We start from the raw sequence: 17,070 nt of genomic DNA on the forward strand, positions 1-17,070 counted from the left end.
GGGCCATTCCGACCCGTTTTAGTGGTAAAAACAGGGAGTTGATTTTTCCCCATTGACTTATAATGGGGAGGTCGCGAAATTGACCTGACCTTAGGTCACCAATATCAAAATTCCGAGATATACAAATTGTAGCTACTAATGACCTAATATTATCCTGCGACTTTCAAAGGCCTCCGACATCTACTGTAGCTCTGGCACGGTGACAAAGTTGCAAAAAAGTGACTTGAGGTTGGGTCATTCAAAGTGACCTGGTGACCTGACCTTAAAAGGTAGGAGGTTCAAACTTGCACACCATGTGTAAAATTGATGAGGTTATAGTCATACCAAATTTCGCGGCGCTACGCCCCGCGGTTTTGCCGCTATTCGCGAAAAACCTCAGGGGGGCGGATATCCGCCCCCCCCCCGTCGGTGCGAGGGTTAATAGAACCGTCCGGAGTCGGATTCGGAGTTGGAGTCGGAGTCGGAGTCGATTTTTGAAGCCTTAGTCGGAGTCGGAGCCGGATTCACCCTAAAATCCATCGACTCCGCAGCCCTGCCTACAACTACGACAGGTCACAACAGTGGGTCGCTTATAAAATAAAGGGTTGACGCCAATCACCTTGGACACCTGTTGTTTAGCCGTTGACTTTGTATCAATGTCAACGCACCTTACATAACTTTGAAAACTATAAAAAAAAAATGAAGTGACCATTACACATCATTTGCCAGTCGCAGTTCTGACCTTATAATAACTTTCTTTGAGCATAGGCGGCGGAACGGGGAGGGCAGCGGGGCACCGTGCCCCCTTTGATTTTGGCATTTTAACATTAGCCCTATACATTATGTAAATATATGGTTTGCTATCTGTCAATGGTATTTTATAAGTATTGTGTGTGCCACTTTCCAAAGCAAGCAAGAGTTCTAACGCTTATCTATTATTTAGCTTGAAACGTTAACTCCGATGCTAATTTCATCTTGTAATAAGAGACTTTACCTCAACACAACTGACAACATTGCGCGACGTGCAGCGGGCAGCACTGAGTGATCTGACTACGCGGCAGTTCTGGTCTGGCCAATCTGGCAGCGCCGGCCTTCCCTGACCTGACCGATGTGACATCCCTCCGGCGACGGCCAGACGCGGGCCACTCGATCTTGTCCTGCGGCCGTGGCAGTGTCACCTGTCACAGTGTCACCTGTCACAGTGTCGGGTGACGGCTGAGCTCCAGTGGGACGCCGGCCACCTGTCTCCGACTGGCACCTGTGTGCCGGCGAGCACATGTCTGCAGCGACACTGCGTCGCCCGCCAGCCGCTCGCGCTGTGCCTAGAGATTGGCAGCCGCTCCGGGCGTCCTGCCTCCTCTATACGCAGCCGTAAATTGTCTTCCCAATCGCCTGTCTCACTGCAACCCGCGATTGCTGATTGAAGTGTAACTGACAATGACCGGACTGCGGTTCCCTGATAATAATTTAGCACCCAATAGACACTGGAATGGTTAAAAATACAGTAGGTACTGGTGTCTGGTAGTTTGAGGGCTGAAACGTCAGGAAAATATCAATTCAATAAATCGGTGCCTTAATTGGTCAGGTGACCGCACCACCTGCAACCTGATGTCTTCGTTTCCTTTTGTTAGCTGTTTCATAAGGATTGTAACACTTCACCAACAATAGCATTTGGTCGGTACTTGTTTACATCCATTAGTCCCAAGACTACTTAAATAATGTATGGACGGACCAAGTAAGCGAAAAATCAACTAATTAGAAAGTCAGGTTCCCCCTCAAACAGCAATACGGAAATCATTGGTGTTTCGAACAACTAACAGAAAAACATCGGCGTCAAAGTGCAGCCCCTCGACCGCAATAAGTAAGCGCTGCCCTGTGTGGCCAGAGCCCAATGAAGTTCGAGCGCTGACTCCTAAATAGCCGTTTTCCTGTAACTCCATTTTATGAGCTAGCCAATAAAGCTACCGGTTTCTATGGGTGGCCAGCTGACTGAGTTGACCTGTCAGTCTCCCCTTCCGTATCCAGCTACCAATGCATGTTGGAAGTTTCGGCGGACTGTGGCAACGGCTCATAGATAGTGATCGATGTGAACCCAGAGGCTTTTCAATTGAAAATGACACTGAGGAACCTGAGTTAAGCCCCTCATTCCAATAATCAAAGCCTGTGGCTCAGAGTTGGTATCGAGCATCAAGCTTTGTGCGCGCCGGCGCTGTTGTGAAAGCCCGATGAGTTGCTCCAGCGCTGGATTTGGGCGAATCCTAACGGAGCTTATCGAAGGGTGAGAGCAGCCGTATCAGAAAGTCAACGAATGAGACAAGCTGCGTTCGCCCAGGTGCGCAATGCTAAGCCTTGCCTTTATACTTTTTAACTGCTCGGAAAAATCCCAGACTGTCAGAAGGTAGGTACTCTGCATTGCGAAACAAGCTTAACGAGGCGCTGGCTTGGACTGTTATCAATTTGTCCACTTCGAACGTTCGATCTAAAAAGACGATTTCTCTGTGACGTTTTTAGCTGGTGCAGGATTGCCGACCTTTACCAACTGCATGCCAGTATGTGTAGATTTTGGTATCATTTTCATGTCCAGTGTCAGTGTGTGCAAGTTTCAAGTAGTTACATTCGTCGGACAATTTTAGTATATAAATTACATAGTTTGATGCCTATTCAACACTCAATGCTACATCCAGCCGTCATTCGAATGCCGCCAAAAATATCGTTAATCGGCCCAAGACAAGCCACCAGAATATTTTTACTAACGGACACGGTCGCGGTCGGTGTGGATGTAAAAAGCAAGCTTACCAACGGGAATTGGTTTTAGGAAAATAAAATGTAAAGGTATATTTACGTGTGAGACATTCATACAAGCATATAAAGGCCGGCATTACTTTCTTATTCAACGCTATGTTCTTAGATCAATTATGAATGTCAACAATGATTGAATGCCTTTACAATGCATACCTATGCTCCACTTTAGCCAACTTTCCTACATGAATAGCACAATTAGTGCGAGACATACGCGACCTATCGGAATCGCTCTTTTATGCAGCGCCCACATACACACACAACCTATATTGGCGACAGAAATATAGGCACAATAACGAGCAAACTGTTCACCAAGCGTTACCGTTACCATAGCAACGGCGTGCGTGACGCGTGTGCACACATCAGTGTCAATGGTGCACAACAGCCGAATGGGCTGCCATCTCTAATGGGCAGCTGTGTCTATGGGGAACGATGGTGCATGCGTGAAAGGGCCTGGGCCGGCGATATTGAACGGGTATTGTCGCTAAGGTATTTACGTAACTAGGGCTTCACGGAAATGCGACAAGCTGATGCCCACGACATGGAATAGCAATACCGCTGCTGCTGCTTTGAATGTCCCACCTTGCATGCACTCAATGATTGTAAGAGTGGAGTAAATGTTACGATCTATCCATCGATATATCCCCATAGTACGATATTGCTGATCTTTCAAGTAGATCATGATCCTAATTGAAAGCAGCCTCGAATCTCTGTAAAAAGGGGTTAAAGACACATGCTTTCAGCATGCGGATAGTTATAACGGTTCTTAGTTATAGTTATAGACTATGTTATAGATAGTTATAGTTCCACATCCAGCCGTCGTAGGTAAACAGGGAAATTGAAAGGAGGAAATGTTCGGCTCAATGAAATCAACACTAAATAGTATTTGTCAGTGCCAACGAGATTAGCACCATTCACCAAATGTATTGTTCCTGTGTTTGTGATATACGGTGGACTATGCTTCAATTACAGTCATGCAATCAGTCATGCAGTATGCATTAACGATCACTCCATTCAACGATAAATACTTCCATACATTTATGAAAACATGGGTTGCTAACTTGTGTCCTGAAGTGGCAAACTTGGCCATCCTTGTCATTAATCATTCTTTAAAACGGCTTTCGGGGCAGATCTTCCCGAGCCACTGATCAGAAACTTCAGAGTTAACTGGCAAAAGTGTGAAAGATGTAACTACCAGCCTCCCCTCATACACGAAAAAGCAACTCTGGAAAAAATTCACACAAACACCTAAATTCGAGTCTGAACTACCCCAAAAGAGGCGAGAGAGGAGAGAAGAGAAGAGCAGAGGAAGAGAAGAGAAGAGAAGAGAGAGAAGAGAAGAGGAAGAGAAGAGAAGAGAAAGAAGAGAAGAGAAGGAAGGAAGAGAAGAGCGAGAGGAGAGAAGAGAAGGAGAAGAGAAGTAGAAGAGACAAAAAGGGGAGAGAAGAGAAGAGAGTGGAAGCGGTAAGTGATGAAGGAAAAGAGAGAACACATACTACCCGACCGAAAAATGAGGAAGGGAAAGGGTAGACAGTGACCGTAGCATGCCCTGGTGGTTGATGATCATCATCCGATTTGACTGTACTCAATCGTCAGTCGTCACTATGTATATCTTCTCCCCTTTCTCTTTTTCCTCTCTCTCTCTCTCTCTCTCCTATCTCTCTCTCTCTCCTCTCTCTCTCTCTCTCTCTCCTCTCTCTCTCTCTCTCTCTCTCTCTCCTCTCTCTCTCTCTCTCTCTCTCTCCTCTCTCTCTCTCTCTCTCTCTCTCTCTGTCTCTGTCTCTCTCTCTCTCTCTCTGTCTCTCTCTCTCTCATTCTCGCTCCCTCTCTCTCTCTGTGTCTCTCTCTCTCTCTGTCTCTCTGTCTTTATTTCTCTCCGTTTCCTTCTTTTTTCTTTCTGCTACCTGTTTCTACCGTCCAACCTTTCCAGACTGCCTTTTCTCGTTGATCTATAGGATTGAGGCAAGACAAGTTTAATGAAATCATCAACCTGCCTCTGCCATAGGGTGTCCGTCAAAGAGTCTCTCACTAGCTCGTTTGCCAGCGGACGTGTCAAAAGAGTTGGTCGTGCTCCGTCACCTAAAAGACAGCACAAGTAGCCGCCAGCCATCCGCCGCTAGCCGGTCAGCTCACTGGTTAATTGAATTGGGGCGGATCCTGAAGGTCAACGAGTTACAAACCCTTCTTCCGAAGCCCTATAAGCATGATTTTACCTCTAAAATTTGCTGTAAGGCTATATCCTCCCCAACTGAACTTTTTTTTTCGGTCAATAAGCACTGTCTAGTGGTCAGACAGTAATTACTTAGCAATAATTATGTTCAATAATTGATTTAACCGGTCTCAAGAGGCATATGATAGCATAATTTAATAAGGAGCGCGCTACGGCTGTGCTGCTATGGTGATATGCGGTTGAAGAACAAAACACATCGAAGTTAAATGGTGCAAGAAGGCTGTAATTCATTTTTCTACCGCTTGGTATGAATAACGTTTTTAAATAACACCTCATACAATACCTCCAATGAGCAATGATCAATCGATTACGCAACACATTTCCAACAGTGAAGAAAGTTTCTAATGATAAAGAAACTAAAGAGTTTGGAAAGCTGCCGTCAACTACTTCGATCTTGGTCAGTGGCAAATTATCTCCTTTGTAAGTAGAGAGTGCGGAAATTTACCCAGTGATTTTACCACACAATTAGTTACGCTGGCCGTATGGCATGGAATGCCTACCTTGTGAACAGAAAAACGGGGAAAACGGATGAGAAATGCACGATTTTGACAATGTAAATATCAAGAACACTGATTTGTTATCCGTCAACACTTCAGACAATAAGCAAGGTCAGTTCAGTGTCATTACTGCGACGTTCAACCCACTGCCACCCAATAGTTGACTATCCACTCTCAGCCATCTCCGATTCATTTGGTATGCAAAAGAGAAAATATTAACCCGCGACCCGTCGGGGGGGGGGGTGCAAGCCCCCCCCCCCCCTGTGGCTTTTCGCAGATAACTCAGAAACAGCTGGCTGCGAATTTCGACTTGAAACTTTCAGTGCCTCTCCGGGCATCAATTTTACACAACTTCTGAAAAAACAGGTCCCAGGTCATCTCAGGTCACGAGCTAAAGAGGTCAAACTGAGGTCAAGTCCGGCGATTTTTCGTCGTAAAAGTTGTTCACGGAGAAAAATCGCAGAAAATCAGAGTTTCAACTTGGCGACTCAAAAATTAATCCGTAGGTAAAACAAAGGATGGCAAACAAAATGGTTATCTCAAAATTTCCAAAATATAAAAATCCCTAGATCTAGGGATTTTATAACTCAAAATTTAGATTTATTGGAATATTTTTTTTTTAATTTGGGAAAGTTAGAAAAAAAAACGGAATACATGACAGAGAACCCCTTACGGGCCTTACACATGAAAAAAATTAACAAAACATCTCTAAAACTGACAGAGATATGGCTATTTGAATGACTGACAAAGTAGCGACTGTTCTTATGACATCACAATATTTTCGGTATTTGTGCTTAAAATCAGTCAGGAGAAGGTATTATTTATGATACTTATCAACCTCTTCCTGACTGAATATGATCCCTTACGAGAGTAAAGTCACTTTTACGTAAAAATTGTTTTCCGTTGTAAACCGGCACGATTTGACCTTATTTTACCTTCCTGTGACGTCATAGGTCCACAAAAAATGGTTAAGGAGGTTTCTGTGGTTGCGTATATATGACATGTCTTCAAAAAGACTCGAATATTTGCAATTTAACATGCCTTTCCTTACGATTCGCGAAAGTGTTTTCTGATTTGTCTAGGCTGACCTCTGTTGTGACGTCACAGGTCATCATCCACTCAGGTGACTATCCGCATGCAAGATCTAGGCATCATATACATCATATGATTCATATCCAAATTCCAAACTCATTTTGAAAGCTTAGATTTCATTTTTATGACCGGCTTCTCGTCATTGTAAATTGGACTAATTTGACCTTGTTTGACCTCCCTGTGACGTCACAGGTCAAATATCAAGGTCATCGATATCATATCTTGTGCATCTTGATGAGCCCTTTCGAATGTCGTTTGAATTTATCCGAACCCCTCATTGGTTCCGTCCGGAGATACGACGCGGGCCCTTTGCCCCCCCCCCCCCCCCCCCCCAACAGGACGTGGAACCTGCCAGACCTCAACGGGGCGCGGGTTAAGATGCAGATTATGATGCTGAGCTTATGTGCTCATCTCTACGTTACGCCAACCTCGGCTGACATGACGGCCCATTAGCTCATCCACATGTGTCAGGGGTGTTCACCTATGTATAGGTGGATGATTCTCATTTTTCCTGTTATTCCGTACAAGACGCCAAGCTGACAGCCAACATTATTAGGTATGTCTTTGGCGCACATCCGCAATGACTGAAACTAGAGACGAGAACAACCTCCTACTCCTCCTCCTCCTCCTCCTCCTTCTTTCTCTCTCCCCCTTTCTCTCTTTCTCTCTCTCTCTCTCTCTCTCTCTCTCTCTCTCTCTCTCCTCTCTCTCTCTTTCTCTCTCTCCCTTTCTCTTTCTCTCTCACTCCCTCTCTCTCTCTTTCTCTCTCTCTCTCTCCTCTCTCTCTCTCTCTCTCTCTCTCTCTCTCTCTCTCTCCGCTCATCTCTCACCTTCTCCGTACATGACGCTGGGCTGTCGGTCTCGGTAGCGTCCCGTGTAGCCCTGCTGTGAGTGCTGCGAACGCTGCGACCCGGCACTGGATGGCAGGGACATCACGTTCCGCAGCGGTAGCTTATCCGACGGTAGTGACATGGCTCGTCGCCACGCACGTGGGTGCCGGCGGGATGCGGCAGACCGACTCGACGGGACGCGTCAGCGACGGGAGCGACGGCGGCGACGACGGCGGCGGCAGCGGTGGAAGGCTAGTAGCCAATGCAAGAGAGGAAGGCCCGCGGCGCCGCTGGTGCGCGGAGGGTTCTGCAGCGGTGCGGAACGCGGCGGCGGCGGAAGAGCTGTGTCCAGGAGCGGCTGAGCGGACCCACTCGGCGGCGCCGCGCCGCGGACCCGGCCGTCCGACCGATACGCGAGCAGGCGCCGTGGTCGATACAGACATCGACCAGCCCGGCCCGCCGGACGGGCGCCAAACACGTTGTCACCCGCGGCCCAGTTGCTCAACAAACTTACCTACATTGCGGCACAGGCAGATAGTCGAGACCCAAATGGGGTCAGGTGTATAAACAGAAGGGCGATTGTTACATGTGTGGTGACATGAATAAGTTAGTAGTTAACCCGGCAGTTGCTGGGGTATTTCGCCACCCACCGTTTGCTGGGGGGGGGGGGCGTTAAACGCCCCCAGCCGATAACTCGAGAACCAATAGGCGCAGCGAAACGCACGAGGCGGCAAACGAAAGAACGCGACGAGTTGCTTCAGATGAGTACCTACTTTTAAGTTGAATTTTGAGGTCACAGGTCGGGTCAAGGTCAGGTCAAACACCTGAAATCCGGCTTTCAGTAGCATGGACTTCAGGACTTCGCAATGGGCGCCTCTCGTCATAAAGTCTGTCAAAACGGTGCACAGTCCATCATATAAGGCCTACAAGAGTGTCAGCTCCATGTAGGGGTCAGTCAAGCATAGGTCAGGGTCAAGGTCAGGTCAACCGGGTAGGCACATATCCCCGAAAATCAAAACTGATATTCGCAGCCTGTGACACATGTTTTATGGGTAATTTGGGGCGTAGAACACGATGGTGACATTCATTTTATCATATGTGTACGTGTTTGGCTAAAAAAGTTCAATTTAAGAAATGCATGTATCATGGTCGTGAAGAAGTCACGAGAAATTGCCAAGATTCAGTTCAGGATTTTGGCAAATGCGGAACGATAATCAATAATCGAAGATAGCTATTTGATTGTTTATGGTATTGGCAGTCTAATGGCGTTTACAGCATGTCTGTATGTCTATTCTGTGATTTTATATGATTTTTTGAACATATGCCGTTTTTGGTCGAAAACTCAGAAATCATGACGTCACTAAGACCTCGATATGTCAAAAATTTTCCGACCGATTTTTTTGAAACTTTGTCACAGTACACTTCAATCAATTCCCTACAGGTACCCAAAATTTGGCGCGCCGCGCGCGCCGTTTTTATGCTATGGCCCGGCGAAAAAAGTGGGGGCGTTTAACGCACCCCCCCCCCCCAGCAACTCGCGGGTTAAAGGGACCCTCCCACCTTCAAAAAAGTTTATGAATTGGCATGAAAGTGATGTCGCTCGGTTCAGAAAGAGCGAAAACGAATATCTACCAAATTTCACCGAAAAATATTCACCGGTTTTCAAGATATTAGACTTTTACTTTTGTTTACTTTTTGGGATCTCCGCTGTTCCTAGCGACTTTATTTGGAAGCAATACTTTGGCAGCTGAAAGTGCGGCACTTGTTGCGCGCAAAGCAGCATATACCACCGCGTGCTACTAAACGTTTTAGTCAAACATTAAAAATCGTTAGATATCTGCGCTGACGTCACACATTCAGAGGGGTATTCCTATGCATTAGCCCCTCTGAATCAAAATGCTGCAATTTTGAAATTCAATATTTCCGATTTAAAGGTAGTGTGCCAGCTTTCCTGGACCATATGGAGTTAATGACCCGGATAAGGAGAACCGGATTTTTAGAACTTATCCATACCTTCAAAACTCATGGAAACGTCTTAAATTCTTCAAATTTTGAGTACCCCAGTGCGAAATTCGCCCCGACGGGTTGTCGGTCGTACCCCAACCACATTTCACACCACTATGAACAATAAATGCACACACTAAAATCGCTATTACCGATAGGCTCATCCAATCAAGTTTCGATAAACCCGTTCATCATCATCTCCTGCGGTTTCGAACACGCCTGCTAGGTGGCTTCTGCTCATACTTTGTTGTCAGTTCAGGATTTTGGAAAATGCGGAACGATAATCAATAATCGAAGATAGCTATTTGATTGTTCATGGTATTGGCAGTCTCATGGCGTTTACAGCATGTCTGTATGTCTATTCTGTGATTTTATATGATTTTTTGAACATATGCCGTTTTTGGTCGAAAACTCAGAAATCATGACGTCACTAAGACCTCGATATGTCAAAAAATTTCCGACCGATTTTTTTGAAACTTTGTCACAGTACACTTCAATCAATTCCCTACAGGTACCCAAAATTACTTAGGTGGCTTCTGATGCTCGTCGAGGTCGGAATTTCCAAATACGCGTGGTGCGTCGGGCCGCGCGCTCAGACTTCGGCCAAGAAAAATGCGTCAGCTGATCATGGGACCGTATTAGAGCCGGCGATGATCACGGAACATTAGTGTCGGGGCAGACTGCGGCAGGGCAGGCAGACTGCGGCGACCCCTAGGAGGAACAATTGGGGAGAGCAACGTTCGACGGGTGGCAGCGCTGGACGAGATAATCGGGCAATACTTTGATATTGATGGGAGAGAAATAATGTCAGTGTTTGCTCTCACCAGGCATGTTGCCACGACAATGGCAGAATGTAGTGTAGTACCCCTCCCCGGGCCCGCCGTGGGCTGGCAGCGGCGGCCGGAGCCGGTCCGACCTTTAGCCGGCCGGGTCAGGTAACCGGGACGGCCGCGCCGCGGCGCCGCGCCCGGGCGGCCGGGAGACGGAGTCGGGTGCCCGCCGGCGAGCCGTCGGCAAGGGCGCGGGGCACATTAGTCGAGTTGAATGTTCACTGTTCAGTCTTGAGTGCGAGTGATGTATGTGTGAATCGATATGTGAGCAGCAAAATCCAACAAGAAAGCAGAACCCGTGAAGGAGGGGCGGCGCTGGCAAGCATCACCACCATAGTCTTCCTACGCCGAACGGGTTCCACACCAACGTGCATCAGCGAGAGTAAAACTAGGATCCTACTGTGGTCGCGATGGCCCCTCGCCGGCGAAAAAACTGCAGGTATGTTCAAGATACCTATAATAAACAGGTAGATCCGATGTTTTGAGTAAAGCCCTGGTGACGTCACTGATGTTTCTTATATGGAGAATTTCACCCGTAAGGAAAATATTTTACATACAAAAATTTGTATGCTATTAGGAAAAAATACAATCTTTCAATTCCACCATGAAAATTATATAATTTAATTAATAAACTCGAAATCCTTTGAGTGTTTGTCCCAACCCCCTGTTATACCTTTGGTCACGTGACTACCATGATACACTTTACATTTTACAAGGTTATGACTTAAACGGAAGTAATAAATGCTGCAAATGTATTATTTATGATGTTTTAGGCAGCAATCGTGTGAATATATCCTGAAATTATCAATAATCTGCTGAAAAGAAGTCACGTGATGTTACCAGATTGTGCTCGGACAGCATCTTCTTGAATTTCGATTTTGAGTACTTTGTACCTTCATTGAGGCCTAATAACGGACGTTTTTAGTTATAAAATGAAGCACTGAATCTAATGAGGGCAAAATTTATTCATTTTTGCACTTTCAGGCCGGGCTATCCTGGCATGAACTTCGGCAAGTTTGTGTGTAAAGCCTATGGTGAAGGGAAAACTTCACGCCCGGCTGACGTCACAGACCTCGGCTACCAAATCGTGTCCGGTGGGGGCTGGGTATGTTACTGGACATTCCCTGCTACCTAACTAGGTCTGTCGACGGCTTTCACCGCGTGCATGGGGAGATTACCCCCCCCCCCCCCCGGCGCCGGGCGCCATTTTGTCTCGCCCGTTCCTCGCCGCGTCCCATAACACGCCGGTGGTGATTGCCACTTGCACCTTACACACTCATGTGATCGCTAACGGCGATTCAATATAGCATACATGATAAGAGTTTGTCCCCATCGCGCCCCCCCCCCCCCCTAGCCGAGGCCGGGCGCCGGGCGCCACATTACTGACCATAACGAGCCCTACACTGACTGGAATCAGGTGTCTCACCACCTGCAATGTGCCTGGGGAGCAGCTCACCCCGGTGTGATTTGCTCAGTGTATGAACCTGTGACTTTCTGTACATTTATCTTGTGCCCGGCCAACCAGGATGACCTCCTCTTCCGTACCTACAATGGTTCTTTCCACCCATGTCATTGCTTGCCTGGCCCCAGTCATTTACCGGGGTTACATGAGCAAGTAAATGCGTATCAGGAACGGATTTTCCTATTCGCTCACCATTGTAGTCCGTTTGTAATGCGTATTAACTCTGCTCATGTAACCCCGAGCATTGACGTTCTTAGCCTGCCATGCATTTTTTAGCCCTATATACTCTTTGCTTGCCTGGCATCAGTATTGATGTCCATGGCCTACGCCCAATGCCCTGTCGCCCTGACGCCATCTTGGCGGGTCCGACCAGCCATTGTGTGATCGTGACGTCAGCACTAGGTGGCACTTCCAACGCTGGTAGCGCCGCAGGCGGCGGCAGCAACGATAGCTACTGATGGTCACGTGGTTGCCAGCGGCGCAGGCGCGAGCGTGTGACACTTGACCGTCCTCCGCACTGGGGGGGGGGGGGGGGCGGCCGGGTGACTCATTCGGCGTGACGTCAGCTGCCCTTGACAAGGCCGTGACGGGCCTGTGGCCGGCGGTCGGACTGCCGTTGATCGGGGGTGTTGCCTTGCACCGGTCTGCAGAGGACCGACTGGGGGTCAGGTCACTGCTGGCAATGTGCCACTCTATAGATGCACGTATGCCTGCTGCTATGCTGCATTGCCGCCATGGGCCTGTCCACCGACCGTATACCTACACGGAACGCGCACCTACCTGACACCAGTTGGCAGCACCAGACTGTGACGCAAAGATGCATTTCCGACCCGGCGCCAAGGCTGAGAAATAATAAGGGTCGGCAGACACCCCCTCCGGCGGCGCCTGTTTGCAGTAGTGGCCCTGTCCCATCCCCTCACCTGTCCACTTAGCTTTGGCGTCTTTCAGCTACGCAAGAAGGAATCGGCAGACACAGACACCTGGGCGAGCGAGGAGGGGAAGTTGAGACCGTGTTTCCGCCAAAAGAGAAAACAACCAAGGTAGGTGGTAGGTAACTACACCTGCGCTATCTACATCAGCTGCCCCGCATGACACTAATGGGACCGTATTAGAGCCGGCGATGATCACGGAACATTAGTGTCGGGGCAGACTGCGGCAGGGCAGACTGCGGCGACCCCTAGGAGGAACAATTGGGGAGAGCAACGTTCGACGGGTGGCAGCGCTGGACGAGATAATCGGGCAATACTTTGATATTGATGGGAGAGAAATAATGTCAGTGTTTGCTCTCACCAGGCATGTTGCCACGACAATGGCAGAATGTAGTGTAGTACCCCTCCCCGGGCCCGCCGTGGGCTGGCAGCGGCGGCCGGAGCCGGTCCGACCTTTAGCCGGCCGGGTCAGGTAACCGGGACGGCCGCGCCGCGGCGCCGCGCCCGGGCGGCCGGGAGACGGAGTCGGGTGCCCGCCGGCGAGCCGTCGGCAAGGGCGCGGGGCACATTAGTCGAGTTGAATGTTCACTGTTCAGTCTTGAGTGCGAGTGATGTATGTGTGAATCGATATGTGAGCAGCAAAATCCAACAAGAAAGCAGAACCCGTGAAGGAGGGGCGGCGCTGGCAAGCATCACCACCATAGTCTTCCTACGCCGAACGGGTTCCACACCAACGTGCATCAGCGAGAGTAAAACTAGGATCCTAACAGACCCGCCCACCGCCCCACCGTCACCCCATTCCTTCCCAAGTCTCCTTCCCCTCTGCTCGGGGCGTCTTTCAGCTACGCAAGAAGGAATCGGCAGACACAGACACCTGGGCGAGCGAGGAGGGGAAGTTGAGACCGTGTTTCCGCCAAAAGAGAAAACAACCAAGGTAGGTGGTAGGTAACTACACCTGCGCTATCTACATCAGCTGCCCCGCATGACACTAATTGTCATTTCTGCCGCTTGCGTGTGGTGAACTGGGGTCATAACTTAAGAGACGGCTGTTTCATATCAATTATTTTACATAAAATCATATTTCAAACCACAAATTAATGTTCGACAGCCAAATTAAAGGGACTATCCCACCTTTAACATGGGGTTTGAGTTGAGATAGCCAAGTTTGCGGCGAGGTTCAGAAACCACTATCTATCTAGGTTGCAACCCCCGCGGCCTCTTGGTGTTGAAGAAATTCGTTCCCTTCATTTGAAAATGGGCCTTGTGCAAGGCCCTATCTTCAACATGGAGCGACCGTTAGTGTGACGTCACCTCGTTTAGTCATTCTGATTTAAATGGGTTTGTTCGTTGAAAAATCGCTTAAAACTTGGTCTGAACTTTGTTGTGGTGCCTACAGAGTAAAAAGAATCAGCTTTATGACAGTAATGTGGCCTGGGGAAGGAGGTAATTTTGGGCTGTGACGTCACATATTTGAAAGTTTGTGTTTGGAATATGGGAAGCCTAAGATGTTTAATGAAAAATAAATGCCGGAACCGTGTTCCTGGTCATCCAATCTATAAAGTCGGGCACAATTTAACTGGTTTTAACAACATTTTAGAAGGTGGGATAGTCCCTTTAAAGAAACAATACCAATACAGGCTTACAGTTTAAGTTCGACATTGCGTTGTCTACGATTAGACAGCTGATAAGTCATTCCCGTACGTTGTAACTCTATAATGACCTTTGCTTATTGTCACATGTGCGCCGCATTCGCGATTGTTGCCGACGCCTGTTTGCAGGTCAGTCCACTACAGTTGTTATACATATCGAAAAATCGATAAACTTTTAGGCAAAAAAGGCACTATTCCAGGCCCATTTTTATTTTTTTTTGCGATATTAGGTAAAAACAGAAGCTTCTTATCCTAGGAAAAATAAAATGGGAAATCATTGGAAGGTGGCACACTACCTTTAACCCTCGCCGGCCGAGGGGGCGGGCGGGTGCCGCCCCCCATAGGATTTTTTCGCGACAGCTCCGAACACGCTGGCGATAGAGAGCTGAAAGTTAACATACCTGACCTTTGATCCAAGCCGCATCTTTTGACACCAACCGCATTTTTGGGTCAGGTCAGGTCACTGACCTATGACGTCATAAGTGAACCTCTGCACGGTCTTCAGATGTCGCAACTTCGCAACGCCCTCACTGCCAGAGGAAATGTCACAGGGAAATGAAACTTGCAGGATCTAGTATCCATTATGAGTCTCACAACTTGCATATCTCGGATTTTCCCTAAAGGTCATATGAGGTCAGGTCATTTTCGTGACCTCACCATTATAAGTCAATGGGGAAAAATGAAAACTGCTATTCTGGCGCCGGGAACGATCTCCAAAGCTATCTCAAGCACACAGAATCGTGATTTGATGCACTCCTTGCAAGGAAGGTTAGATGCGTCACTTTTGCAATGCTGACCTTCCGTGACGTCATTTATGACGTCATCAAGGTCATATTAGTTTTTCGTCAATAACTCCCGATCAAATTGAGCTAGCGAGTTAAGAAAGCCACCAATGGACTCAGGAAGACCTGCCGAATCGAATGATATGCGACATGACCTCTTTCGACCAACTTCGTGACCTGGGGGTGCTGACCTGACCTTGACCTGAGGTCAACACCCTAAGTTGACCTGACCCGAACAAAAAATATATGATTCGACGCGCCTGAGCGAGGCGAACACGATGCTGCCAAAATCGCGGCTCTGCGGCCGTTTTTTTGCGAAGTTATTCACCAAAAACTGAACCGTACCCTGGGGCACTTGACCTGACCTCAGAGGTCACCGGTTGACCTAGGACCTTAAAATCGGGTACCAATCTCTGCGTCTCGTAACGGCGCACACGCTCGTTTTTTTCCGCGACGCGCTAGCTCCACCAGGGGCGAAACGGCGAGGGGGGGGGGGTTGTACCCGCCCCCCCCCCCTCGGCCGGCGCGTATGTAGAAAACCAATAGGTCCGGCGAGGGTTAAGGCATTTCTCGATGTTGTGAGTGCCGAAACCGGTAATTGTGAGCCAGGGACCCCATGTTGGCTATCTCAACTCAAATCTAATGTTAAGGTGGGAGGGTCCCTTTGGGGGAGGGTTTTCTAGGTTTTGCTGCGGATGTGTCGCTCTTGGTTGTACTAAGCAAGCATGCCACTAAATCAGAAGATGTTATAATTAAAAAGGAAAATATTGCATACCTAATAGTAATGACTTTCAAATGCGGTCATGACGGTCAAGACATATCATTTGAAAGTGGGACATACGAACTAGTGGGTGACACCGACACGTCGGCTTTCCGTTTGTCTATTCATGTGATCCAGCGTATTTTCTGCTATGTTCCTGGCATGGTTCAGGTCTCAGGACCTTCATATCTCAGTGAGTCATTTTACTGGCTTACAGGGTGTCCCATAAGTTCCTTCTCACCTAAATTTTTCTTTTAGAGGCTCTCTTATTTAAAGCCACGCTTAATTTATTTTGTAACTGAGCTTTTGAGGTTGCCATGGCAACTGTGAATGTGCTCCACGGTAACTAATTCGTCTAGACAAAATATTTTTTGCCAGAGAGTTCACTTCCTGTGGAGACGGCTTACGCCGCAACATAGAGGTCTCCGATACGGGAACGTCTCGGTATTTAGTCCGCACTGGGCCATTCACGAAGGTTGTGGGTGATTGAGGCCATCCAGTATGTAGCCAATGTCTGTCGCTAACTGGACGCACAGTCAATAAGTGACTCCGATGATTTGTCGGGAGTCAATCGCTGCAAGTTTATGCTCTTTTTTGTCAGCTTTCACGAGTGAGCCATGTGGCCAAAACTGTGTGGCGCCAAAATGGCCGTCAAAAAGGTCTTAGCGTTAGAAAGTTGGTAAACAGGCTTTTCAGGATGCATTACCAGCTGTCTAAGAGTATCATTTCGGGGTACCTAACTCAAGGTGACTTAAGCTCTACTTACCGGAGGGCTCAAAACAGTCAAAAACGTCTTAAAATGGCAAAACATGTGTTTCGTTATGCCTGAGGCTAAAAAAACTGGAGGGCCGATGACATCAATGTGGTCATCTGGACTACCTAGTCCGTGCTCGAGATAAAACACCGGTCCAAACCCCAAAACGGTCCCATATGGGCGACGGAAAAGGCTTTTATGTCATCCCGCTTTATTCCTATGCAAAAGGCTAGGGTCACGGTAATGTGGGGTAATATGCGTCCAGACACTGATCACGTTGCGATTGATACTCCAGAAACAGTCTTGGGACGCAGAATGCTTCTCCAAGAAGATCTAGTAGGAGTTTCAGCTTTCTAGCTTAACTCGAACCGCAAGTATGACCACATTTTTTTAGGAGAAAATGGCATCCGGGAGGTCGTAGGCCCATCTTCAAGCAAGACAGTGCATCAGTGCACAGGTCAAGCAAAGCTTAG

The 17,070-nt window shown here is 48.0% G+C and overlaps 1 protein-coding gene across 3 annotated transcripts in view; it reads right to left on the reverse strand.

Moving 5' to 3' along the window:
* Positions 1-17,070, reverse strand: part of LOC122379871 (band 7 protein AAEL010189-like) — a 57,733-nt gene that overhangs the window by 21,287 nt on the left and 19,376 nt on the right. Inside the window, exon 1 of one of the 3 annotated variants that reach the window (XM_043362434.1) lies at positions 7,428-7,807. The exons of the other annotated variants lie outside the window; for them this stretch is intronic. Within the exon in view, the coding sequence (XP_043218369.1) occupies positions 7,428-7,569 (142 nt within the window). The 5' untranslated portion in view covers positions 7,570-7,807. Of the gene's footprint in view, positions 1-7,427; positions 7,808-17,070 lie in introns of those variants that run through there. 3 annotated transcript variants of the gene reach the window in all.

This window comes from Amphibalanus amphitrite, unplaced genomic scaffold, assembly GCF_019059575.1.
Source record: "Amphibalanus amphitrite isolate SeventyFive unplaced genomic scaffold, NRLGWU_Aamphi_draft 000085F_arrow, whole genome shotgun sequence".
Taxonomy (NCBI): Eukaryota; Metazoa; Arthropoda; class Thecostraca; order Balanomorpha; family Balanidae; genus Amphibalanus; species Amphibalanus amphitrite.